The sequence below is a fragment of the Pistacia vera genome, unplaced genomic scaffold (assembly GCF_008641045.1).
Source record: "Pistacia vera cultivar Batoury unplaced genomic scaffold, PisVer_v2 Contig418, whole genome shotgun sequence".
NCBI lineage: Eukaryota > Viridiplantae > Streptophyta > Magnoliopsida > Sapindales > Anacardiaceae > Pistacia > Pistacia vera.
The window spans coordinates 641,651-669,110 of NW_022196244.1; the positions used below are offsets into that span (position 1 = coordinate 641,651).

The window sequence follows — 27,460 nt, forward strand, 5'->3', positions numbered from 1 at the left end:
CCAAAAGGTAGCAAATGGCGAAGGGCGGATATTCACGGCTGATGAATGGTGAGTAACCAAGCATAAGAGTTTGAGGGGTTTTGAAGAGGGGGGATCGGAGGATGAAAGGGTTGCGGAAGATTGGATTTTGGCCACGGGAATCAAGCGGAATTGGCACAAAAATGATGAAACCCTAGGTGGCGGAGAGTAGTGAATGACGTGCAACTGGCATCGAGAAGTTTGGGAGTTTTGGAGATGGGAGGTCGGTGAGTTGATTGATGGTCTCAAAAGAGATTTCCGATGCCACAAGTGGCCAGAAAAGGGCAAGAATCGCGCGAATCAATCGTGTACTTTTCTGGTCGATTCCGTTATCGGAAATTGTCTCTGTCACCATCAATCGACTCACTTGCTCTTCCTCTCCAAAAGCCCCAACATTCCCCATTCCATTTACTCACCAATAGCCGACGATTGAAGCTTCCCCACCTTAGGGTTTTCCGAGTTTTGATTGATTAATTAGGTTTGATTCGTTTAGTTTTTTGTGTTTGTTTGGTTGAAAGATGATCGAGGAAGGTTTATTTAAAGTGTTTGTGGTTTGTTTGTTGATTTTTTGGTCATTGGCATTCCCAACTCTGACGGCAATTGTATGTAATGGAAGAGCCTAAGAAGAGAAGAGAAGAAAAGGAGGGTTTCCTATCCAAGCCCACCTAGTGGAGTGTGTTTTGGTTGGTTGGGGAATTTTATCGAACAGTTGGCGGGCGGGTGTTAGGGTGTTGTTCTGGGTCAATTGAGGGTTGGAAAAGTGGGTGGGGATGGTGTAGAGGCTGTTGGAGTGGTGGTTGGGTTGTGGCTGTTGGAAGGGATAGGCAGCGGTGGGAGGTGGTTTATGAGCAACTTGTAGGGGCAGGTTGTAGGCGTGCTAACAGGCAAGACTCAGGAGAAGGGTAGGTTGGTTGGGGAATTTTTAGTGGTAGGCGCCCAAAAAGACCGGTCGACGACAAACGGGGAGTGGGCAAAGCTGATTGGATGGTGGGTTTTGAACAATGATTAGGAACCCGACCTGGTTCAATCATCGACTGGCCTCTTCTCCGATTCGATCTGTGAATAAACCTATCTATATGTATCAACAATGCTACGGACATCGACACTGTGCACTGAATTATTACACCGAATTACGTGTCCCATGACTCAGACCAGCCACGTATCCCATGAACCAATATTTTGCGAATGAACGACCGTTCATCAACTATGGATGGTCGTTTATTGTTATTGGACGGGAGTCCATTATATGTAGACGCCTGTCCATGTGAAACGAATGATGGACGAGAGTTCATATAAAATGGATAGATTGTTCTCTGATGATAGAGGGGAAGAGAAAACAGAAACAGAGCTGCCACCAGCTACAAGCACCCAAACTCCAGGTTGATCAATTTCAACATTTTAGGAGGCTCAGTGTAAAATCTGCTCACTGACTAGGTTGCCAGTATGTTTCCTAGAAAGAAAATGCGAAAAGAGGTGGTAAAATAGCAAGTGTCTGAAAGTACTTGAGCTAGATTTGAAAGTTTAATTTTAGCTGTAACACAAGCAACCATATCAACGCTCTGAAAACAAAAGAACAAGAATTGCTCTGATCCTTTCACCAGCTAAGCCAACAATAGTAATTGTTGTAGTGTGACGACAGAGAAGTACAAAGCAGATAAAACCCCAGGAACAAGGCCCAACTCCCAAGAACAGAAAAAGTAAATTCCATCAATCTCCCACTTGTTAGACAGCATCATATTCCATCCAAAGCAGATGCCAGTTTTCGCAGCATATGCAATGACAGACCACCAAAATCAACATGACTTTAACATGTCTTCGCATTGAGAAAACTCCATAGAATATTTAATGCTTCTGACAGCTCTAGAACCGTTCATAAGATATTTTAATTTTTTTAAAAATTTACAGTATGGTCGCCCGTCTATACTGTGGATAGGTTCAAAATTAAGGGATGGCGTCAAGAAATGGTGAATGGCTGTACTTTATTTTATTTAAATTTTTTTTTTTTTTTAAGTATGGACCACGTTAATAGTAAATAGAGTTTCGTCTATATAATATGAACAATAATCTATTATTCGTTTCGCATGGATGGATATCTATATATAATAGACTTCTATCTCATAACAAAGAATGATCGTTCATAGTTGATGAACGATTATTCACTCATAAAATATTAGTTCATGTGATACATGACTGGTATGAGTCATGAGACACATAATTTAGTATACAATATTGGTGTTCGTAGCATTATAATCCTGAAATATGTAACTGGTTTGAGTCATGAGATACGTAATTTGGTATAACAATTCAGTACATAATATCGATGCCCTAGCATTGTTGTATGCATACACCCGGATTGGACCAGAGTCGGATGGGTAGAACAATAGCGAACCGCAGATCCAACTGGTTTGGACAGAAAACCGGTTCATTTTCATTTTTGCTTTTACGAACCCAATTGCTCACTCCTTCTCATCTTCTGTGGTCAGTCGGCATCCCTTTGTGTTCAGCCGCCATTCCTCTGTGTTTAATCAATCGTCATTCTTCGTCTTCAATTCTTATCTCTCGATTGAATTCTTCAATTGAACTAAAGTTTTGTAGTTTAATTTGATTCATTTGTTTTGTTTTGTTGAATTTACATTCAAAATTTATACTTTTTTTTGATCCTATGGCTGCTGTTGCTGAAATTGCCGGTGAACAAACCGCCGCCAACACAATCACCACCGCCAACAACAATGACAACAACGAGAAGAGTAACAATAAGTTGGAATCTCCGAAATCGGATTCGGAATTCAATGTGCAAAAGCTGTTTGATATGTTCACAAAGTTGAATCCTTTAGCTAAGGAACTGTTCTTTTCTTATTATCATCAAAACGGTGATGACCAGAACAACAATTTTGCCAACAATAATAAGCATTCTGCCAATGATAATTCCCCGGGTACTTCACTCATCACGTTCATTTCAAGCTATTGTTGTAAATTTTTGTTTCTTTTTATACTTTCTGTTTAGTTCTCAATATTTTATTTGATCGGTTTGTCTTAATTTTTTTTGTTCTGTTGTGATATTTTGATGATATCGATTTTGATCAAATTCGTCAAATGTTTTGGGAAAATGGGGTTTTGGGTTTTCTGGGATTTTTCATTTTCTGGTTCTTGATTGATGATCAATAAAAATTGTTTTGAGTATGAGAATTCTTGTTGCTGTGCATAATAATTTTGTTGTGTCATTATTGATTCCTTATTATTTTTTTTTGTGGGAGTGGGTGGAGTTTAATTGTATTTATTATGCATTATTGATTTTTTTTCCTCGTTAAATATTTTCGGCAGTTTGATTAATGTGGTTTGAATTAATTATTTAAAGTTTATCATTGTGCTTATGGAGGTTTGTATGCAAGTTGGTTCCTTTTTGTTTACAAGGTGAATAGAATAAGGTTTCTGGGTTGGTATTTTGTCATTAATACATATTTATAGATTTGTTCTTGCTTTTTTGGGTAAAGCGATGGAAGAATGGGACTTACCCATGAGTTGTATAGAGGTTGGTAGATCTAGGTAGTTGTTTGTGGAGGCAGTTTTTCACCGATCTGGGGGTGAGGTTTTATACCCTATTGGTGGCTTTGATAGGGGACATTTAGTTGCTGTTGTGTGTAAGGAGCCTAGGAATGTGTGTGTGGTGTTTTGATCTTGCTCATGCAGGTTTAAGGGACGCGGGAGGTGTGTTTTGTTGTTGGTGTGAGGCAGGGGAGGGCTGCTAGGCGGAGGTGCAGGTCTCTCTTCGAGAGGAGTGGGATGATTTGATTTTCTTATCCTTATACAGGTGGTGTGTGGCAGGTCCCTTCTGTTGTGGCCTGCTGTGGACTCTTGTGTGGACTGCTTTTTCTGCTGCTTTGGATCTCCCGGGGAGAGTTTTTTGTTCTGTTTCCTTACGCATTCTTAATTGTGGTATGCTTAAGTCTTTTACTGCATTCTGAAAGTTTCGAGTTTTAAATTTTTTTGTTTTTTATCATGCTGATGTCATCATTCTAATTAGAACATGATGACTTGACCGGTCAACCCGTGACACAGCCGGGTTAGCAAACGGGTCGAGTTCCTAATCATTGGTTTTGAAGAGGGGTGAAGGGGGTTCCCATGGTGGTGGAAGGGTGAATTTTCAGTGTGCCAATTGACTAGAAACAAGCCTAAAAGATGGGGGGTTCGCTGGAAAAAAAGTGGATGTCTTCTGGCGATTAAAGGGTGAAAATGGGTGGGGTGAGTTTGGTTAGAGGGTAATTTCGTCTTCACAATGAAAATCATTGTATTTAACAGAAATTGTAAACTGAATATAACATTTGGGTAATAAATTGGTATTTTAAAAATCCGTAGGTGGGAAAAAGTGGTTTACTCATTAATAAATCACTTGAATATTGTACTATTTATGTCACATACTTATTTTTATAAAACAAAATTATCCCAATTTTATTTAAATATATGAGAATTGATGGAGAGTTAATATATGATCGAAGATAATGAGATAAATATTGTAACTACAGAAGCTATTATCCTTTGAAATTCATAGTTGGGTCACAAATATTTATACGTTAAATAATTATTTTTAATTATTATGTCATATAATTTGTTTTAAATTAAGAAGTTTCTATGTAATTATTATGCTCAATCTTCAAAATCTGAATGAAATTTTTTTCCACGAATCCATGACCCACCATCAGCTGGGAAGGGAAAGGGAAAGGGAAGCAGGTCATTTCGATCTTTAGTGGTTCACTTTCCCAAAAGTGACTTAAGACCTTCTTGAAGAAGTTTGAAGGATAGCGACATCTTTCTTTTTGATATGTATATATACTTGCGTGGGAATATCAGACTGAAGCAAACAAGACTGCCCAGCCTTCGAAATCCCTTGTAAGTGAGAATTCTTACTGTATGAATTGTTAGTTTTTTATTCGTTATTTTTTATTTAATTATTTTTATTTTATGTGTTCCTCTTTTTGATGACTGGGGAACCTGAAGAAATTTAGACAATTTACAATCTGGAATACCGATGTTGACTGGTTCAAGTGACTGTTTATTTCTATTAGGGGCTTATTTGTTGCAAGCCAGTATGTTTATTGGTTGGATATGTAATTGTTAGTTAGTAAAAGTAAGAGAAACATTTCTTGCTGGTCTTTTTATTTTTTTAATTCTCATGATTATTTTCAGAGGATTTGAGGTTAGAGTATTAGAGGTTTTGTGTTATTCTATTATTTTGTTGATTTTTGCAAGAATTGGGTGTTAATTGGGAGAGGGGTTTTATTCGGCAAAGTTCCGTTGTTGATGATTCATTCTAACAGGGTTTAAGATTGTTGCTATATCTTTATGGCTTATATTCCACCACACAAGCGACACTCAAAGGATTCGAACCGTCCATCTCCAACTCCAACTCCAGAGCTGCTTGCTCCACAATTCAAGAGAGATTTGAACTTGAGATCATCTCAGCATAATGTACACAGGGTTGGGAAGATTATCAATGTAGACAAATGCGTCTACAGATGGTTCGTTGTTGATTTGGATGATAATCACCGATTTCCTGGATTTGTCCACCTTGAGTCGATTTCAGAACCCATTGAGCAGACTCTAGGAGAAAAGTCCCTAGTTTTAGTGAACAATCATGCAGATAAAGGTACTGTTATGCCCTGTTTAGAATTATCTAATTGTATTATATTTTTTTGTTTGAATTTCATTCTAGTGTTTAAAGTAGTTGCATTGATCGTTTTCTCTCTTGTTTGTAGGTAATGATGAATTGGGAGGGAATATATCAAGACGACCTTGGGAATTTCTTGCTAAAAATGTGTGGCCAGATTTATTGACTTCTTTTAACAATCTGAGGAACAAAATGGAGTGCAAAGAGCTGGAGAAAGTAAAGCCAAAATTGATTGCTAGATTTGGCAAAATTCTTTTTCGTGGGTAAAGAATTGATTTACTTTATCGCCTTGAATGTTATATAATATATAATGCTTCTTGATTTCTCTTTCTTTATGAATGTTACATAAGCCAAAATGACTGAGACTAGAATTGTATAGAATCTTATGGTCAATTAGCAGTAAAAATAGAGGGAAAGTATGAGGTTTTCCCCTACCTATTCCCGTGGAAGGGATAGGAGTGAGTTAAATCTCTGAATCAGGAACTTTGAGTAATATTTCTTAAAAGCCAAAGTAAAGGAAATTAAAACAATGATTTATCCTGCATGCTATGACATGGCCTTGGAATTGGCCACTTTTTTTGTTAGGATTTACTAGTTCCCTCAAACCCTTCGTTTGACTTCCATTGTCCTTTGTGAAGATGGAAACACTTGCAAAATCACATATCTAGCACTGCTGTTGATGCCTTGCCTTACCTGAGAATTGCTTGATTGTTAGTGCTAGTAACTCGTTTATCATTTCCCCTGCCCGACTTTTTCTTGACTGACCAGTCACATAACATATTTAATTGGGAAAACAATCAATCTGCCGGCTGACCTATTTCTAACCATATAATGATGATACTCTTATGTACCAAATTTATTTTCTCTTCTAGTCATGTCTGCAGCTCAATTAGTTTGTATCGTGAAGCAAACTTATGTACTGATAGTTGGTGCCAAAAAATTTGGACTAAGCAGCTATTATAAGATTAATCTTTTTGATGCAGGACCAATTCTGTGAACATAGAAAAGGTAAAAAAAGATCCAGTTTCTGAAACCACTTTGAAACGATTGTGGAGAACATTTTATACAAATGTTCCTACGTCTTATATGGAAAACATTATAGGTGGAGTTGTGCCAAAAATAGGAGTCGATTTTGAAACAGATAAAGATGTATACCATATCAGGGTAATTGTTCTTCTAAACACCTGTCTATTACAATCATGTTACTTGTGCTTCAGATAATATTGCTACTGACTTAAATTTCATTGTCTAGGTGATTGACAGCACACGACCAAAGGCGATCATTCATTGCAAATGTAGAGTAAAAGAAGATAAAACGTTTGAGCTCTATAAGGCAAGTTTTCTGTCACATGCTTATATGTGTGGATAATATATCAGATTTTGCATGAATGTTGCCATTATTTTAACCTATCATAAAACTAAATCAGAATTGTGCAAATAGGATGCTGGATGTCGATGCTTCAATTTGATAATCATGATTGTTAAAACATTCAGAGTTGGTTGCTTTAGAAAATTAAGTAAGTGAAACAAGGCTTTTGCTAAAGTTAATTATACCAGGAACCATAGAGGTAAACGAAGCTGTCAGTGGTACCTATATCTATGTTTTTGAATAAAAAGAAAATGGATTGAACTAAGTTTTTGAGATGAATTTTGGTGTAAAAAGTGAAGGAACTAGTATAATAGAAAAAAGAAATAATTTTCAACTCTTTTGAATTGTTTGTAAAGGACTTGCTTATACAGGAGTAAGAAGTCCTAATATAAACCAAACAAGTCAATTTGACTTAGCCCTTAGATAAGTATCTAATAAACCCAAGTATATATATTGTTAAAAGTGTGATCTTGAGTGTTAAATTGCAAAACATTGCTGATGATGAACCAAATTGAATTTGCCCTTCTCGAAGAGTGCCTTTTGCTTCATGGGATTTGGATCTGGGTAATATATCAGGGACATAAAGAAATGTTATGTACCTCATTGGACTCATTTGTTTATTTATATTATGAATTCCCAAAAAAAAATATTTATTTTCACTTTAAATTTATCTTTATTTTGTATGTAGAGCCTCATGCTCAATGGCAGATATTTTTCTTGTAGATTGAAATAAACTTTGCTCGTCACATGGCCATAGACATATCATGCGTGGATAAGAATTTAGACCTGAGGCTGATGCTATGGACCAAGAGTATTGTTACTGACTTAACTGTAAGTTAATGTGCAACCCTACGCATTAGATGTTTTAGGTAGAATAATTCATCATAACTTTGTTTCAATTATCTGTCTTTCTTTTAATCATGTTAATTTAAACTTTGTTGTTACTAATCAAAATATTTATTCATTTCAATCAAAGCAAAAAACGTCTTTAAAGCAATAGAAGGAAATCTTCGTTCTATAACTTGATTTTATCTGTACAAAGTCTACTTTCTAAGGGATGAAGAAAGAAGAAATACAAGACAAAGCTCAAAGAGTTAAGCATACAGTCATATATATATAATTCCTTTTCACTGAGGATTACAATCTATTAGAGTTTTCTCTCCAGACATCATGAACGTTAACAGGTGGTTGAAGTAAAAATCAAAATAATCAGAATCAAAGTGTTAATTGCCAAGTTTTAGACTTAAAAAATTGTAATGCTTTTGCTTTGCACAATGAGGTTCCTTATTTGATTTTTTTTTTTCTTGTTTAGTGGGAGTCGATCTTTTAAGAGGAGTAATATTGTAAAATCAAAGGGAACAGTGGTTTAACATGTATCTATCGAATTTTTAGTTTATAGCTGTTTCATTTACCCCTGAGAATGATATCTATGATCAAACTGATTATATGCGTTTTCCCAGGATGAAGAAATGCAAAGCCTTAGAAATCTGATTAATTCAGCTGTTTTAGATCCAGGAGTGAAGGGTGGTTTGAGATGGCCCCTAGGGAAGTCAAACTTGGGGGATCGGTACCGTGTTAGTGGGGTTTGGCACACAGAAGTTAAGTTGTATGAAAGCTCATCACTTAGGCTCAAGGTAAGACATGCTGATCGATTTTGTTTTGAGTCTTCTACTGGGGAGTCTACGATGGAGATTACTCTGAAGTTGAAGCAATTAGCTTCAGACATACTGGTAATTGCTATTTATTGCAATCGACTTGTTCACTTGACCTTCTCTTTTCATGTGGGACTTAATAAATGTTGAAATTATTGCTATTCAGAAATTTATCATTAAAGTGATTGTTTTCCGGATCTTGTTTCTAATTTCACTACAGAAAATTTCAATGAAATGCAAAATTTTTCCAAAAGTTTTTTGAACAATTTCAACATAGAAGATTATAATGAAAATATTTTGAGTTTAGCTGTGTCTAAGTTTAATGATTTTTTTTTTTTTTTTTGATATTTCTGCACTTATTATTATCTTATTTTTTCAGAACACGGAAGATCTTACATGGGTTTATTGTTTCTTTTTTCGCAATTTCCAGGAACAGAAGGTGGATACTGATACTATCTATAATATGTTTAAGGACACCCTAGGGTTGATATGGGATTATTTTCTATGTTGTGAGCACTTCTTGACAAAGCAACTCGTGCCAAGCTCGACCTACTCTGAAAAATGTTAATACGTTAATGTCTTGATGGGGGGAATAGCCCGTGTCCGTCTTCAATGGTGGAACACTTTTCTGTAAATATTTGTTACAAAATATTTTTGCTGCTTCTTTCTTTTTGTAAGAGTACAAGATTACGTTTCAACAATGGTATGCTTTGTAAATCACATGCTGATCAGGAAGATTGTTGCTGTGTTGAAAATTGTTGATTCTAAAAACTAGTGTATATTAGAAATTGATTAACAGTCGATTTTTTTTTTAATAGTTTTTTAATAATATATGGAACACATTTTGAAATATTAAAAATAGTAACTTAAAATTTAGAATCATATTTTTGTTTTTGAATTTTTTTTTAATCATAACTCAAGACATTCATAAAAATTCATCCAAACCAAGATGAAATATCCATTTAAAGTTTGTATTAATGTGCAAATGTTTTGTCCAACATCGGGGAATATGTACGGATTAGAAAGAAGTAACGACATATTTCCACCTAAAGTTTAGCCGGCCTTAGGCCAGATCGTGGTCTAGGTCGAGATCTTCTCTGCCTCACCACCTTACTCTCGCTTACGCGCCACCATCGCGCCGCAAGCTGCTTCCTCGCTTACAACTCTTTGCTGGAGAAGAGGAGGGATGAGAGTGAAAGTAACGGGGTACTTGCAAACGTTGACAGAGTTCTAATACAAATCCATGGATTATTCTTTGAAGATCCAACAGACCTTGGTTGTCAGGATGTTAGAACATTGTTAAGAAAAATTCGTAGAGCGACTCTGTTGGGCTGTACTTTATTCTTTAAGGATGTTGGGGATGATGTAGCTATAGTTTGGAGCGGAGCAGAGCAGAGGAGATGGGAGCTACATGCAAAACCATAATTGACTCTTCGTCTCGGTTACACATTTGGTAATATCAAACAAAACGATGGAAAATTTTCAATGGGCAGAATAGGACAGCAGATATTTGGTCCCTTTCCATTTCCTTTATTCCCCATTTTTCTTTTATCTCTTTTTTTTTTTTTTAATAATTGATGGTGTGGATTTGGGTTTATTTGCATGTATTGTGTTGGGTTGATTTGCTTCATGGTGGGTGTTGTTTTGGAGAGATGGGTGGGGGCCGGCTTTGATGGTGGTGACGTTTAGAATGGCGTGGTTTGGAATGGGCTTCCGTGGTGGTTTGGAATGTGGTGGCTTGGAATGGGCTGTGGTGGTTTAGATGGTAGTTTGAAAAGTTTGGACGGCAGGGTGAAGGTTGAAGGAGAGGGTCTTATTGAAATAAATTTAAAAGCCGGATGGTTATTTTTAATTCTATTAATTTGAGGTTAAACAATAATTTATTAGTTTATTTGTTAAAGGCAATATGATAATAATAGTAGTCAGAACTTAAAAATCTTTTAACCTTTAAGGATGAAACCAGGGTAAAAACTTATCATTTCGCCATGAACATGTCCTGTACTCATTAAATTTCTTCATTCATTTTAAATATATTATAATTATATTAAAAAGGGAATTGTTTCGAAAACATTATATTTATCAGTTTTTTTATTTTTATTTATTTTATTATGGGTCATGTTCTTGTAAACAGTTTTTATAAATATAAATTTCGAAAATAATTATAAGCCATTTCAGAATTCACCGAAACATTTTGATAATCCTTTTAAAAAAAATATATAACAGAAACAAAGTTCAATTCAATCTTCATAACTATAGGCTGAAGAATTATAGTATTTTCTTTTTAAAATAATTACCCATTAATAAATCATTTGAATATACTACTTATGTCACATAACTTATTTTATATAAAAAAAAATATTCCAATTTTATAAGAAAATTATATGAGAATTGATGGAGAGTTAATATATGATCGAAGATAATGAGATAAATATTGGGTCACAAATATTTACAAGTTAAATAATTATTTTTAATTGTTATGTCCTATAATTTGTTTTAAATTAAAAAGTTTCTATGTAATTATTATGTCCAATCTTCAAAGTCTGAATGAAATTTTTTTCCACAGATCCATGACCCACACAGAACTGGGAAAGGAAAAAGCAAAAGGTCATTTCAACCTGTAATGGTTCACTCTCCCAGAAGTAACTTCAACACCTTTCTTGAAGAAGTTTGGAGGATGGCGGCATCTCTCTTCAGACTCTTCTTGATACTTTAATTCTTCTTAAGTGGGAAAATCGGACTCAAGCAAACAAGACTGCCCCGCCTTTGAAATCCCTTGTAAGTGAGACGAATTCTTACTATACTGTATATGAATTGTTAGTTTTTTATTCATTATTATTTATTTAATTATTTTTATTTTTTATTATAGTTTTAGATGATATAAATGTTTGTATTAGCTTGCGCACGTTTGAATAATCTCTTTATTTGAAGTTAACATATGATAAATCTTTTAGTGGCCATCTTTATTATAGTATTGGAAGAGAATCAAACTCAAACTTTTTGAGTAATATATTCATAAGTCCTTATCGATCCATCCAATCACCCAAGATAGTTCCTCATTTTTGTGAGTTTCCCATTTTTATGACTGGGAAACCTGAAGAAATTTTGACACTTTACAATCTGGAATACTGATGTTGACTAGTTCAAGTGACTGTTTATTTCTATTAGGGTCTTAATGGTTGCAAGCCAGTATGTTTATTGGTTGGATATGTAATCGTTAGTCAGTAAAAGTAAGAGAGACATTTCTTGCGGTTTTTTGTTTTTTAATTCTCGTTATTATTTTCAGAGGCTTTGAGGTTAGAGTATTAGAGGTTTTGGTTTATTCTATTATTTTGTTGATTTTTTCAAGAATTGGGTGTTAATTGGGAGAGGGGTGATTGTTGCTATATCTTTATGGCTTATATTCCACCACACAAGCGACGCTCAAAGGATTCGAACAGTCCATCTCCAACTCCAGAGCTGCTTGCTCCACAATTTAAGAGAGATTTGAACTGGAGATCATCTCGGCATAATGTAGACAGGGTTGTGAAGATTATCAATGCAGACCAATGCGTATACAGATGGTTCGTTGTTGATTTATATGATAATCACCAATTTCCTTCGTTTCTCCACCTTGAGCCGATTTTAGAACCCATTGAGCGGACTATAGGAGAAAAGTCTCTAGTTTTAGTGAACAATCATGCAGATAAAGGTGGTGTTATGCCCTGTTTAGAATTATCGTAATGTAGTATACTTTATTGTCTGAATTTCATTCTAGTGTTTTAGTTTATTATTGATCGTTTTCTTTCTTGTTTGTAGGTAATGATGAAGTGGGAGGGAATATGTCAATACGACCTTGGGAATTTGTTGCTAAAAATGCATGGCCAGATTTATTAACTTCTTTTAACAATCTGAGGAACAAAATGGAGTGCAAAGAGCTGGAGAAAGTAAAGCCAAAATTTGTCGCTGGATTTGGCAAAATTCTTTTTCGTGGGTAAAGAATTTATTTGCTTTATCAGCTTGAATGTTATATAATGCTTCCTTCATTTCTATTTCTTTAGGAATTTTACATAAGCCAAAGTGATTAAGTCTGTCACGAGAATCTTATGGTCAATTAAGAATTACNGTTGAAGACTTATTAGTGAATCATAAAGCAATTTTAATGGTTTTGATGAGTACTTTATGAGATTACCTTTTTTGTCTCATGGACTTGTTATGAATGCTTTGTTGTTTTCAATTTTTTATGTTGACAATTGGATATCTTTTTGTTTGAAGTTTTGAATAGATGATAGTAAGGATGCTTAAGCGATCAAGGGTAATTTGCTTTTGTACTTAGAATAATCCTTCTTAAATACACAATCGCTTAAGCGATGTCAACTCTCGCTTAAGCAATCCAATATAGATAAGTTGTGATCGCTTAAGTGATAGCTTACGTCGCTTAAACGACCAAGGCCAATTTGCTTCTTTTCTCCTCAATATTTTGATATTGTGAACGTTTGAGTGAGAAATTATATTCTGTAATGTGGGTTAGCTATATATTCAATCATAACCATCCATATTTGTGAAATGAGATACGTTTTTACTAACGTGTCATACTAGTGTGCTATGACATTCCTTCATGTAACATAGGGTTGTTAGTCACATATCTTAGCTGTTATATTTTGATGTTGTGAATGTCCGAGATTTAAATTAATGTTAATAATATTCTTAAATGGCTTTAATATGTGTTGATGGAATTAGGTTGTCAAATAATCCTTCTTAATTAGCCTTAATATGTGTTAATAACTAATGTCGCTTAAGCGATCAAGGCTAATTTGCTTCCTTTCTCCCGAATCTTCTGATGTTGTGAACGTCTTAAGTTAACATTAACGTTATTTAATATGGGATTATCAAATAATCCACATTAAAAAAATAAAAATAAAAAAAATAACAGATTGCTTAAGCAATGCAGTTTTCGCTTAAGCGATCCAGTATATATAAGTCTTGATCGCTTAAGCGATAACCCACATCGCTTACGCAACCAAAGCTAATTTGTGTCTAAACTTATCCTCGAGTACACAATCACTTAAGCGATGCAGCTTTCGCTTAAGCGAGCATACATAAATTACCCTTGATCGCTTAAGCGGTAGGGGCTTGTCAAAATCATCCTTACTATTATCTATTCAAAACTTCAAACAAAAAGATATCAAATTATCAACAAATTGGCCTTGGCAACTGATAAAACAGCAGCCTAAAAATTTGTCAACCAAGATCCTCACTCACCAAACAATTAAGGGAAAAATTGAGAAAATTTCATTGATTACCAGGAAGCAAATACAGTCAAGAAATCTGGAAAATGATAGTTCCAGCAATTCTAACAGTTCCCAAAATAACAACCTACCAAAACAGGCCAATTTGGCCTCAACTAAATACACTTTCTGCTACCCAAAAAACACAGCCAAATCTATTTCCAGTTCCTCCAGCAACCCCACCAAAAGCTAACCCTTGTTGGCTGCCGAAACCTCCAAATCCACCACCACCTGCAAATGTTTACATATGACAATTGTCAGCAAAACCATCTCACCTTCACAAGAAATTAACCCAAAACAAGGGAAGATCAATATAAAAACTGCTACCTGCTGCAGCAAAAATATGACAGATTCATGGAAAAACATAAGAGTTGGCAGCTTCTTGAGATATTCTTGATGGACTCCTGTATCAAAAATCAATAAACCACAAAATGTTGTGATCCTCCCAGGAGTTTAGATGGACTCAAAAGGTTTCATGAAAAGACAATTAGTTTTTGGCCCTTGAATTATTGAGTAAATTCAATTATTCTAAAATAACACAGAATTTTCTAGTCTAGTCAAAAGAAACAAACCTTTGGTCCAAATGTTAACCTGAAAATTCCACATATGTGAGGTAAAGCTCATACAAGGGAATGAAGAATGCCTCACTTCGAATAGCACTAATCTGCCCTTTTGCTTCCGGGATCTTTAGATAGTCTTCATTAGCATCAATCCAATTAAATAGAACTCCAAAAACCTCACGAGGAACACCCAATTTCGACAAACCATTCCTCAATACTGATGGAAAACTATGTCACAAACCCAAAGGAAATGACAAAATTAACTCAAAGACTAAACCAATCACATAATTTAATATAAAAATATGCATTCCCCTTTAACAAGTAGTTCCAAGTAAAGCAAACATCTTTAATCAGAATTAAAATCAAACACTGCCAGCCCAATTATAGATATTATAACAAAAAAACCTGTACCAATATCATAGAATTACCCTTGATAATATATAATAATGTGTTATCAAAACCCTTTAGTAACTATAATGACACCGGAATTCACATCCGGGTAACATATCATTCCTCAATTACTTGGCTATGAAGGATTTTACTATCATGAAACACTTTCTTCTAGATTATGAATAGGATCTTAATACCTGTTGAGGCCAAAAAATGGACCAACAATTGAATGAAAGAAAAGGGTGAGATTGTATATAACGATGTTCTTGGGCAATTATTTAGGCTAATGGGGGATTTTGTGAGATAAAATGATGCTTTTGGAATGTAATTTTGGTAGAAAGTGGATGAAATGTGCTTTGCTTGATNTGCGTATTCTTCGGTAACTGTATTATTTTCCTTATGTAAAATAAAAAAGAACAGTGGTTTAACATGTATCTATCGAATGTTTTAGTTTATAGCTGTTTCAGTTATCCTTGAGAATGATATCTATAATCAAACTGATTATATGCGTTCTTCTAGGATGAAGAAATTCAGAGCCTTAGAAACCTGATTAGTTCAGCTATTTTAGATCCAGGAGTGAAGGGTGGTTTGAGATGGCCCCTACGGAAGTCAAACTCGGGGGATCAGTACTGTGTTACTGAGGTTTGGCACCTAGAAGTTAAGTTGTATGAAACCTCATCACTGAGGCTCAAGGTAAGACATGCTGATCGGTTTAGTTTTGAGTCTTCTACTGGGGAGTCTTCAATTGAGATTATTCTGAAGTTCAAGCGATTAGCTTCAGACATACTGGTAATTGTTATTTATTGCATTCGACTTGTTCACTTGACCTTCTCTTTTCGGGTGAGACTTAATAAATGTTGAAATTATTGCCATTCAGAAATTTATCATTGAAGTGATTGTTTTCCAAATATTGTTTCTAATGTTGTAAAACAAGAACAATCTTCAACCTGCAAGATTAAACACAAAGCAACCCAAAAACTGCAAAATCAAGTCACACACACACAACACAAGATATACCGTGGTTCGCTTGTTCAAGATAGAACAAGTTACATCCACGTTGAACTCCAGAATATGGAGCTCGCTGCACTAGTATTGATATCCTCAAAGATTACACTTTACAGAAGAATCTTCTTCACTAACAATCCCAGAAACAATCACTCACTCAGTCCCTGTATCCCGCAAATCCTAATTCCCTAGAGTGCTCTATAACCTTCAAGGAACCCCTGCCCTCAAACGCAACACTAGAGGATTCACACAGAGAAGAAAAAAACCCCGAATGAGTATGTAACCCTAGCACAGACCACCCACCAATTTTACAGAGAAGAAAAACGAATAACCTAAAACTCGATTACCCTTAATGCGTGAATAGTCCCCTTTTATACTGTTGACTTCTGAACGCATTTGAGCCGTTGGATTCTCTTTATTGTTGATGGCTGAGATTCATTTGGGATATTAAACAAAACGGCAGCGTTTTGTTTCCTGGTTAAAACGACGTCGTTATACTTCAATTATTTAACATCTAATTTCACCATTGAGTTGCAAAACAATTTCACTATAAAAAATTTAAACGAAATGCAAAATTTTTCCAAAAGTTTTATGAACAATTTGAACATAGAAGATTATAATGAAAATATTTTGAGTTTTAGCTGTGTTTAAGTTTAACGATTTTTTTGCAATGAATCATATGAAGTAAGCAATTGCTTCTGTAATTTTTTTTTTCATATTTCTGCACTTATTATTATCTTATTTTCTCAGAACACGGAACATCTTACATGGGTTTATGGTTTCTTTTTTCACAATTTTCAGGAACAGAAGGTGGATACTGATACTATGTATAATATGTTTGAGGACACCTTAGGGTTGATATGGGATCATTTTCTGTGTTGTGAGCAGTTCTTGACATAAGCAACTCGTGCCAAGCTTTACCTACTGTGAAAATGATAATACGTTAATGTTTTGATGGGAATAGCCCCTGTCCATCTCCAATGATGGAAACATTTCTTGTAAATATTTGGTACAAAATATTTTTAATGCTTCTTTCTTTCTTTCTTTCTTTTTTAATCCTTGTATGAGCTTAATATGGTACAAGCAAAACGCTGCGTTTCTTCGTTATTTTTCACTAACTATAAAAGAGTTGATCTTCGTCTTCTTCAATACAGAAAACTAGTCACACTTTTTGGAACAGATTTTTTTTCCGCAATTTTTCGTTCAGTAACAATTTTATCAACAAGATCTTCCAAGGAAGGATCCTATCTGTATTAAATTAAGAAGGTTTTATGTTATTAATATGTACAATCTGAATGAAATTTTTTTTCCACAAATCCATGACCCACTAAGAACAGCGAAAGGGAAAAGCAAAAGGTCATTTCATTCTTTAATGGTTCACTTTCCCAAAAAGTTACTTAAACACCTTCTTGAAGAAGTTTGCAGGATAGTACAACCATGTAATAGTGGATATTACAATACAAGTTTTATGATTTCCATATACAAGTTTGACATTGATGTATTCTTACAACGTTGTACTATAGCAAAACCCATTTAGATAATGTTGTAAAACACTACATCTGAAAAGTTGATACAAAGATAAAGTAGTTTTTTTTAATAATTGTTTATCCTTATCTATTCACCCCAGAGAGATAGCTAAATCCCAAGCGCCCCAACAAATTTGAAAAGTATTAGATACCTCCCTAAAATTGTCGAAAGCCTCCTAAAAATATCACAAAACTCTTGTGAACATATAAAAAAACTCTTGTATAGAATTTATATACAATTTTTATTTTCGAAAGCAAGGGTTATGTCAAATTAATTTTATGGAAATGTGTTTGGTACAAATAAGTCTTATTGTTAAAGTAGTTTTTGGACAAGCCTAAAAACTATTGTAAATTAGAGATCAACTAAAGTCAATTTCAAAGTTTTCTATAGCTTTTAATCTGAAAATAATTTTTAAATATTATATCAAGCACATTTTCAAATATTAAGAATACTTGGGCATAAGTCAAAATTTTGAATCATTTTTTAGTTTTTGAAAATTATTTTTTAATTACAAATCAAACAAGCATAAAAAAATCATCCAAACCAACATGGAGTATCCATTTAAAGTTAGTATTAATGTGCTAATATTTTGTCCAACAACGGGGAATATGTATGGAATAGAAAGTGATCTATAGTTTCTTCCTTCTTTTTAAATATATTATAACATTTTGATAATCATTTTTAAAAAGAGTAAACGACATTTTCTCACCCAAGGTTTGACCTAATGACTTTTTTCAACCGAAAAGTTTCAAAACGACACTTTCCTATTTATCATTAAAATCTATTAGTAAAATCCATTAATTAACATGGTATAAATATTGCAAAGATAAAAATACCTTTCTCACTTCTTGTCTTTTGCTAATCCTCTCTATCTTAACATCATTTCATCCTCCCGCTAAAACCCCACAAATTAACCATTGACGTCTTTACAATTTTCCCAATTTTGTTCCCGTGAATGAACTCTAATTCACCAAAACTTCTTTTCCCCCACTGTTGGTGTCTATAACCTACCTTGCCACAACTCCTTTTGACCCAAGTGTTGGACATAGCCCGACAACGACTTCAAATAGCAAGAATTGAAATTTCTTCGCCAAAAACCTTCTGATTTGTAGGCTTTCCTCGTCTAAGATCATCATTATCCAAACAAGGGAGATCATCAAGAATCACATCTGATGCTACCATCATCTCTAGTGAACAAGCCAGTGGCATCCCCAAAGACTCGTTTCCTCCAACCAACTCGCACGAAGCAATGCATAGAGTTGGAGTGAAACATTTCCCACAAGCTTGAAGAGTGTACCTCATTGCCTCGTGAAATATCAGGGGTGTATTTTGTGACGAAAACACTGCTTCATCTAGTGCCTTGTTGATTTGGTTTAACTTCGTGGCCCTGTATTCTACAAAGTTAAATTCGACTGAAAGGTTTTGCTGGGAGTTTGCCATCAGATTCTGATGGCCTGAAAATGGTGTGATGGGGGTAGATTTGGTGCAATTGGGGGTGGAGAATTTGATTGAATTGCACCTGGCTGAGTGCTATTCTAGCCAAATCGCACCCAGCCAAAGGGTGGAGGATTTTAAGGTTTTACCATTTTTTCTTTCTTAAATTAAATTTTAACCATGGATGATAGGGGTGTGTAAAAGAACCGATGGGCACCTCGGTTTCAGTTCTAGTTCCTACCCGAAATCGACTCTCATAGGGTAGGTTTTGGTTATAGAAATCAGAAACTAGTATTGTGCGGGTCTGAGACTAAATGAATGTTAGAAAATTATAGGGACCATTGTTAAATTTTACGATTCAATTAAAGTTTTACCTAATTTCTTCCTAAATTTTGTCTTGTTTTTTCTTTTGTTTTTATTCACAGCTGAATTTAATTGATGTCCTTACCTTGTATTAAAATTAATTCATCACAAATAACCTTTATTTCTTAATAAAAACAACTTTATTTTTCTATTCATTTTCTTCTCACCTATATTGAACACAGCAACAAAAACCAATTTTTTTTAATAAAAATAACTCTATTTTTTCCTTTCATTTTCTTCTCATTGATATTGAACACACACACACACACAAAAAAAATTCAAATCCAACAAATTCCGCCATTTAACATTAACATTATCTGAAACCCAAATTTTCATTATTCATACAAAAAATCAATTTGACAAAAAAAAAAAATCTTCATTATTCATACAAAATATCAACAAAGCATTAAAAAAAAAAAAAAATCAACTTGGCTAGACTTTCAAATTCTTCCACCTTTTTTTTAAAATTCGGCACAAATCCTCTATTAATAAATGCAAATAGGAGAAGGAGAAGGAGAATTTAAGCGAAGAAAAGAGATCTACAATAGGGCGCTCTTCGTTTTCCCTTGGCTAGGGTTTTGTGGGGGGAAGAACAAGATAAGATAAGAGAGGAGAGAACTTGGCTTGTTTTGTTCGAAGATGATGGGAACAGAGAGATGGACGTAACTTTTAGGGCTACCTTGACTAGGATTTTGTGTGGAGAAGAAGAAGATAAGAGAAGAAAGGAGAGAACTTGGCTTATTTTGTTTGCAAGCAGTGCTCAGAGTTTTAGCTTATAAAAAAGCTTTTTCAAAGTGATTGGCATATGAGTTAAATTCAATGGTCAAAATTCGTTGTAAGATGAGGGTGTATTTGTAGCTTTTTAAGGGTTTATTTGTCATTTTTTTAAACAAATAGGGAATTTTATCAGGAACTCGGAACCGGAACCTGTTTTACAGGTTTCAAATCTGATTCCATTTTTTCGGAACTGGCCAATTTCGGTTCCTTCAAAAAAGGGTGGGTACCGAAACCCGCCCACTCCTAGTGGGTTGATGGGAGAGCGTTGTTTTGAACTTTTTCAGGTAGGAAAGTGTATTTAGGTCAAACCTTGATGTTGTTTACTTTTTTTTTTAAATATTAAATAATTTCCTAAAGAGATGACAGAAAGAAAGTTCAATCCAATCTTCATAACTATAGACTAAAGAATTATATTGTTTTAATGAGACAAATATTGTAACTATAGAAGCTATTATCCTTTGAAATTCAAAGTTGGACCACAAATAGGACTATAAAAGAATCAAGTCGAGTCGAGTTTTGTCCTAAATGAGCCTCACTTGGTGAACATTTTGGTGAGTTTGAGTCGAGTCTCGAGCTTGACGAGCCAGGGAAAATGGGCTCGAGACTCGACTCGTTTTTAACAACAAGTTGGGCTCACCTAGCTTGTGTTGAAAATCAAGCTATGGCTCGAAATTTCAATACCTAAACATAGAGTGTCAAGGACCGTCCCAAGTAGCCTAGGCTGGGCCCTTTTAGGATTGGTCCCTTTGAAACCAGTCACTTATGGGCCGGGATCAGTCCTAGGCCCAGACAATTTCAAGACCCCAACCAGTCCCTAGGACGAGTCCGGTGCCCAATAGGATTAGTCCTATTGGCCTACAAAATTTTATTTTCCCCTCGTCTTTTTTTTATATTTTTAGGCGAAATGAAATCATGTAGGGAGTTTAGTAAGTTTTCAGGGTAGATTATGTTTTTAAAAGTTTATTTAACTTAAAAAATAATAAAATAAAATAATAAATGGTTAATTTTAACATAAAAATATATTCACACAATCACACATTCATGCTTCACAAATAAACATTAAATAATATTTTATTAAATTATTCATCTTCATCGTCAACAATATTTAAATCATTAAATCTGTGCTCCTAAAGAGTTCGATAGTTTGGGATCTTCAGGTTGTTGTTGTAGTCTTCTCTCTACATGAGTCCACTCTAGGGAGGGGCTGGTGGTTCCGGGTACCCTGCACTTTTCCAGGGAACCGGAACCGAACCGCACAGTACAGGTTCCCAAAAAAAGGAACCGGAACCGGAACCGCACAGTACTGGTCTTCAATTCAAGGGACCGAACCTAAAATGCAGGTTCCGGTTCCTTTCCAGGGTATCCTGTAAAAAATCAATTACCCCCCTATTAGTTTAAAAAATAACAAAAACACCTTATAAGTTTACAAATACAACCCCTACAAATTTCATTATTCCTTTGTGTCCATGTAACTCATAACCTGTATCTCTAAACACACCTTGAATTCAATCATTCATCAACAATTCACATAATATTCGTCATCAAAACCAAAACACAAACAATATCATCCAATCACATAAAATACTTCACCAAATCATTTAATAACAACAACATTATTAATACTATTACTACATTGCCATTTGCCAGGGTTCTATTTGATAGTTTAATAATTAATTAATGTTTTAAATTATTAATTGATGTTTAATTGGTTATTGGGTATTTATAATAACCAAATATAATTTAGTAAATTTTATATTAGAAACAAAGTAATGTTATAATTAATAAGTGGATCACTACAATGTAAATTGTATGTTATATTAATTAATGATCATACTACATGTAACATGGTAAATTTTAATTAATTAATAATTATTATTTTAAAAAAAAAAAAAATTAATTATAATGTAAATTATAATTAATTAAATGTTAATCATCTTATTAAGTATATAATATTGTTATAATAGAATGATAATAATTAATAATTCTACAATAAATTTATAATATAAGTATAATAATAAATTATAATAATTCGATTAAATATTTACAAATTATAAATTACTAATGTTTATAATATAATGTCATAATCAATTAAGTATCATTTAATTATGTAATGTTATTTATTATAATGATCATACGATAATAGTATAATGTAATGTTATAATGATTAAGTAATCATACTACAAATCTATAATTTAATATTTATAATTAATTAATTTCAAATCATTTAATAATATTAAACTAATGTTTAATGGAATTTTTAAATTGATTAAGTAATCATATTACAAAATATATAAGTAATGTTATAATTAATTAAATTTTTAATCGTTTAATTAAGTAATGTAAAGTATAGTAGATTACTATGTTTATTATATAATGTTAAAATTCATAACTAATTAAGTAATTATTAATCATTTAACTATATAATGTTATAATAAGTAAGTGATCATAATATAATGGAATATAATAATATTATAATTTAATTGAGTATTATTACTATAATGTAATGCTTAATTATGTTTTATAAGGTATGTTATAATTAATTAAATTTCTTATCATTTAATTAAGTGTGTATCATGTTATGTAGTAAATTAGTAATTACTAATGTTAAAATATAATATCATAACTCATAATCAATTAAGTAATTATTTAATTAATAATGTTATATTATTATATATCATACTATAATATTATAATGTAATGTTATAATAATTAAGTAATCAACTACAAATCTATATTTAATATTATAATTAATTAAATTTCAAATCATTAATTAATATACTAATGTTTAATATGGAATGTTATAATTGATTAAGTAATCATATTACAAATATATAAAGTAATGTTTAATTAATTAAATTTTTAATCGTTTAATTAAGTAATGTAAGTATAGTAATTACTAATGTTTATAATGTAATGTTATAATTCATACTAATTAAGTAATTATGTAATCTTTAACTATATAATGTTATAATTAAAGTAAGTCATATAATATAATGTAATATTATAATATTTATTTATTGAGTAATTATTTAACTATAATGTAATGCTTAATTAATGTTTATAATGAATGTTTATAAGATAATGTTATAATTAATTAAATTTTTTATCATTCAATTAAGTATTGTGCTAATGTTTATATAGTAAATTAGTAATTACAATGTTTAAAATATAATATCATAACTCATAATCAATTAAGTAATTATTTAATTATGTAATGTTATATTACTTATATGATCATACTATAAGAGTATAATGTAATGTTTAAATGAATTAAATATTATACTAAATCTATAATTTAATATTTAATTAATTAAATTTCAAATCATTTGATTATATAACTAATGTTTATATAGATGTTATAATGTATTAAGTAATTATATTATAAATATATAAGGTAATGTTTAATTAATTAAATTTTTAATCGTTTAATTAAGTAATGTAATAATATAGTAAATTAGTAATTACTAATGTTATAATGTAATTTTATAATTCATAACTAATTATGTAATTATGTAATCATTTAACTATGTAATGCTATAATTAATTAAGTGATCATAATATATAATGTAATATAATAATATTAATTTTAATTGAGTAATTATTTAACTATAATGTAATGTTTAATTAATGTTTAATGAAATGTTTATAAGGTAATGTTATAATTAATTAAATTTCTTATCATTCAATTAGTATTTGTGCTAATTTTTTGTAGCAATTAGTAATTACTAATGTTTAAAACATAATAATCATAACTCATAATCAATTAAGTAATTATTTAATTATGTAATGTTATAATTATTAATAATCCTACTATAATGTAATGTGTATATGAATTAACTATTAAATAATCATAATATAAATTTTTAATGTATTATAATAATTAAATGATTTCAATCATTTAATTAAGTTTGTACTAATGTTTATATAAGTCTTAATTAAGTAGTAATCAATTAATGTAATGCTATAATTAATTATACTATAAATCATTAAGTAGTTATAAAATTATAATTTTAGTTATCATTAACTATAATGTATGTTATAATGTATTGGTTATATTATTTAACTTAATAAATTTATTAATGTTTATCAATTTATCATATATAATTAATTAATTACTAACTTATTATAGATATCTTAGAACGGTGATAATTGAAGTAAATAACTAAATATATTATTACTCAATCAAATATACTATTTTATTCAAAAATAATTCTTTTAATAACATTAAAAATGTAAAACACTTTTAATTGGATCATAATTCCAATTATTCACTTAATTGATCAAAACTTTAATATTAATATATTATAATATATTAAAGCTTTTAATATGGTGTAATTTATATGTAATAAGTATAATTGTATTCGTATATTTATTTAATTAGGTTATTCTAAAAATTTAATATTTTCTATTTTAATTTTTTTTATATGTAAAATAATAGAAACTCCCCCATTATTTACATTTCACAAATATTTCATTATAGTCCAGGTTCCAAAATAGGTTCTAAACAGGTTCCAAAAACAGGTTCCAATATAGGTTCCAAAACAGGTTCCAAACAGGTTCCAAAAAAGGTTCCAAACAGGTTCCAAAACAGGTTCCAAACAGGTTCCCAAACAGGTTCCAAAACAGGTTCCAAATAGGTTCCAAAACAGGTTCCAAACAGGGTACCCCCTACAGGTTCCAAACAGGGTACCCTTTTTACAGGTTCCGGTTCCGGTTCCGGTTCCTTCGGGGGTAAGAACCAGAACCGGAACCGCACAGTAACGGTTCCAAAAAATTGGAACCGGAACCTACCCGCACAGTGCAGGTTCTGGGTAGGTTCCGGTTCCGGTTCCGGTTCCGGTTCTTACCCCCGGTTCCGGTTCTACCCGCTACCCGTGCTCACCCCTAGTCCAATCCCATAAACATGTTATCACTTCAATCATCTCATCGATTAAAGAGCATCTTCTGTCTTCAATAATCCGGCCACTCGTTGAAAATGCAGACTTGAATGCAATTGTAGAAACCGGCATAGATAAAATTTCACGTGCCATTTGAGCTACAATGGGGAATCGACTTTGATGTTGGTTCCACCATTCAAAGTCGATTCCCCATTGAAGCAAATCCATTGCACGTTTCTCCTTCTTCGTCATGTAGGACAGGTCCATTTGTAGGTAGCGATTCAGCTGATTTGGTCCATGTATGTATGAGCTGGAGCTGCTACTTCTGGCATGTTCCATATACGTCCACATGCTCGATCCTTGATGGAGGTCTTCATTAAGGTCCTAATTATCTCTCCTAGACCTTCTACTTCCACTTCTATTGTACTTGTTCTGATATAAAGAAAAAAAAAGCTTTCCAATTTTTGCTTAAAGTCAGTCAAATAAGACGTATAATCATATCCTAAATGCTGGCATATCTCAGTAATTATACAGTTAACCACGTGTAATTTAAACCTAGGATCTACAACAAGGCATAATCCATATAAGAATGGAATATCTAACCAATATTTCTCGTATTTTTCTTCCATCTTTAAAACAATTTCCATTAAAACATCATTATATTTATATTTAGCAAAAGTTTTAGAAATTTGAAATAAAATATCTAAGGCAAAATTAGTAGTCGGATAATAAATACCACATAATGTATTAGTGGAATTATAAAAAATTTTAAGAAATGAATAAAAAAGTTCACAAACCGCCCAATCATCATAGTTGACAACTTCCTCTGGATGGTTCTTTCGGTTGACGAAATATGTAATTTGTCTTGCGGTTGACAAAGCTTTTTCCAACTCAAGTAGGTGGAGTTCCAATGGATAGGCATGTCTGTACATAACTTCAAAGGTCGAATCGGTGGGTCTTCTTGCCTACAATATTTGACGTACTCCTGCCATCTTTTATTGTTACTGTCGACGATAAATCCGATAGTCGTGCGCACCCTCTCTATCTTTTAATGTATAGCATCTAAACCTACTTTAACAATCAAATTGATGATGTGGCAAGCACATCTCTGGTGAAAAGATTTGCTTTCACCAAGCGGATCCAATATCTTTTTAAATAAAGAGATTGTCGCGGTGTTAGCAACTGCATTATCAAACGTTTGAGCTACAACTCTATCAGTTAATACATATTCTTACAAAACTTCAAGAATTATAAAATAAATAGTGTCAACACTGTGTTTTTCATATAATGGTTTAAAACCCATCAATTTTTTTTGTAAACCCCAATTATGATCCAAGAAATATATTGTGACAGTTAAAAAAACTGTTTGTGATCTACAAACCCATATGTCTTATGTAAGTGCAATAGATATATTCCTAAAATTTTGAAATTTATTTTTAAGTTTATTATTTATTTTGTTATAAAATTTTAGTATATCTCTCCTACTTGAACTTCTACTAACAGGGGTATATACTGGACAAAATGCAGTTTTAATCACTAGAAATCACTTTAGTGAGCACTATTGCACTTATCAGCCCTTCCTTTTCCAAACTCCCAACATCCTGACCTTCAATTGTTTGCCAATCATCATCCCAATTTGAGGGTTTTCGATGAATAAGGAAATTGGTAACCCAGCCTAATGAAGGCCCTGAGTCCCAGTTGAACTAGTTCAACTAGCTAGGTCAGGCCAAGTTTTAAAACATTGGAGTCACAAATTTGGTAGATGGCGTCAAGGTGGTTTGAACTAGGAGTGAGCGGTTCTAAGTATCTTGCAATTTTTTGAGGGACTGGAACTAGTCGATTCCCAACAAAAGAAACCGGAACTGATCAGTTCTGGTTCTTAGATTCCTAGAAGCAGAACTTGAAATGCATGTTGCAGTTCCTTACCCGGCTACCTTGTAAAAAGTTAATTATCTCCTTATTAATTTAGAAAATGACAAATACACCTTAAAATTTTACAAATACGCCCCTAACAAATTAAAAAACGTGCATTTAATAGTTTACAACTTTTCATCAATCATTCATTTTTGTTCAATGCGACTCACATATCCTCTAATCTCTAGGCAACACTTGAATTCAATCAATTTATCATAATTCACACAAAATTTCTCAATCAAAACCAAAACACAAATGATTAATTGTGACAAAAGAATCAAATTAAATATTAATATAAATATGATTTATGTATCTTTAATTAAATAATTAATATGACTCTAAGTTTGTTTTATATCATTAATTTAAGTTTGATTACAAAACACTTGTCTTTTTTAATATACCATGAGTTGTCATACTATAATGTTATAACTAATTAAATATTTAGTCATTTAATTTAACTAATGTATTGATATTTATCATTTTATCATATGTAATTACTAATTTACTATAGATATACTTAAAACTTGATAATTGAAGACTTGAAGTAAATATTATTCAATCAAATATACTATTTTATTCAAAAATAATACTTTTAATAACATTAAAACACTTTTAAATATTGGATCCTAATTCCAATTATATACTTAA

At 32.5% G+C, this 27,460-nt stretch overlaps 2 protein-coding genes and 1 long non-coding RNA gene across 4 annotated transcripts; 2 read left to right on the forward strand and 1 right to left on the reverse strand.

The window, feature by feature from the left end:
* Positions 1-2,201: 2,201 nt before the first annotated feature.
* Positions 2,202-9,401, forward strand: LOC116142771. Of its 2 annotated transcripts, XM_031428176.1 has the most exons (10): positions 2,202-2,951; positions 3,841-3,951; positions 4,716-4,902; positions 5,331-5,659; positions 5,769-5,943; positions 6,664-6,844; positions 6,933-7,013; positions 7,773-7,880; positions 8,510-8,779; positions 9,132-9,383. In XM_031428176.1, exons 4-10 carry the CDS (start codon positions 5,356-5,358, stop codon positions 9,267-9,269), a joined length of 1,257 nt encoding a protein of 418 aa, XP_031284036.1. In that variant the 5' UTR covers positions 2,202-2,951; positions 3,841-3,951; positions 4,716-4,902; positions 5,331-5,355; the 3' UTR covers positions 9,270-9,383. The 2 variants fall into 2 exon arrangements, with proteins under 2 accessions (XP_031284036.1, XP_031284037.1); XM_031428177.1 differs by lacking the exons at positions 2,202-2,951; positions 3,841-3,951; positions 7,773-7,880 and having other exon boundaries at positions 4,616-4,902; positions 9,132-9,401.
* A 2,690-nt stretch (positions 9,402-12,091) lies between these two features.
* LOC116142740 lies at positions 12,092-12,675 on the forward strand. Its single transcript, XM_031428144.1, has 2 exons — positions 12,092-12,389; positions 12,497-12,675. Exons 1-2 carry the CDS (start codon positions 12,092-12,094, stop codon positions 12,673-12,675), a joined length of 477 nt encoding a protein of 158 aa, XP_031284004.1.
* A 1,615-nt stretch (positions 12,676-14,290) lies between these two features.
* On the reverse strand, positions 14,291-15,218 carry LOC116142724. The gene is made up of 3 exons (XR_004130036.1): positions 15,113-15,218; positions 14,538-14,753; positions 14,291-14,369 (listed from the first exon to the last, which is right to left on the reverse strand). It is a non-coding gene; the product is annotated as an uncharacterized LOC116142724 (long non-coding RNA).
* Between the last annotated feature and the right edge of the window lie 12,242 nt (positions 15,219-27,460).

Bases quoted from the DNA above. Each gene is read 5' to 3' on its own strand.
- LOC116142740 (XM_031428144.1), top strand. From the start codon at position 12,092: ATGGCTTATATTCCACCACACAAGCGACGCTCAAAGGATTCGAACAGT. The intron at 12,390-12,496 runs GTGGTGTTATGC...TCTTGTTTGTAG, and splicing joins GAACAATCATGCAGATAAAG to GTAATGATGAAGTGGGAGGG.
- LOC116142771 (XM_031428176.1), top strand. From the start codon at position 5,356: ATGGCTTATATTCCACCACACAAGCGACACTCAAAGGATTCGAACCGT. The intron at 5,944-6,663 runs GTAAAGAATTGA...TTTTTGATGCAG, and splicing joins GGCAAAATTCTTTTTCGTGG to GACCAATTCTGTGAACATAG. The intron at 6,845-6,932 runs GTAATTGTTCTT...TTCATTGTCTAG, and splicing joins AAGATGTATACCATATCAGG to GTGATTGACAGCACACGACC.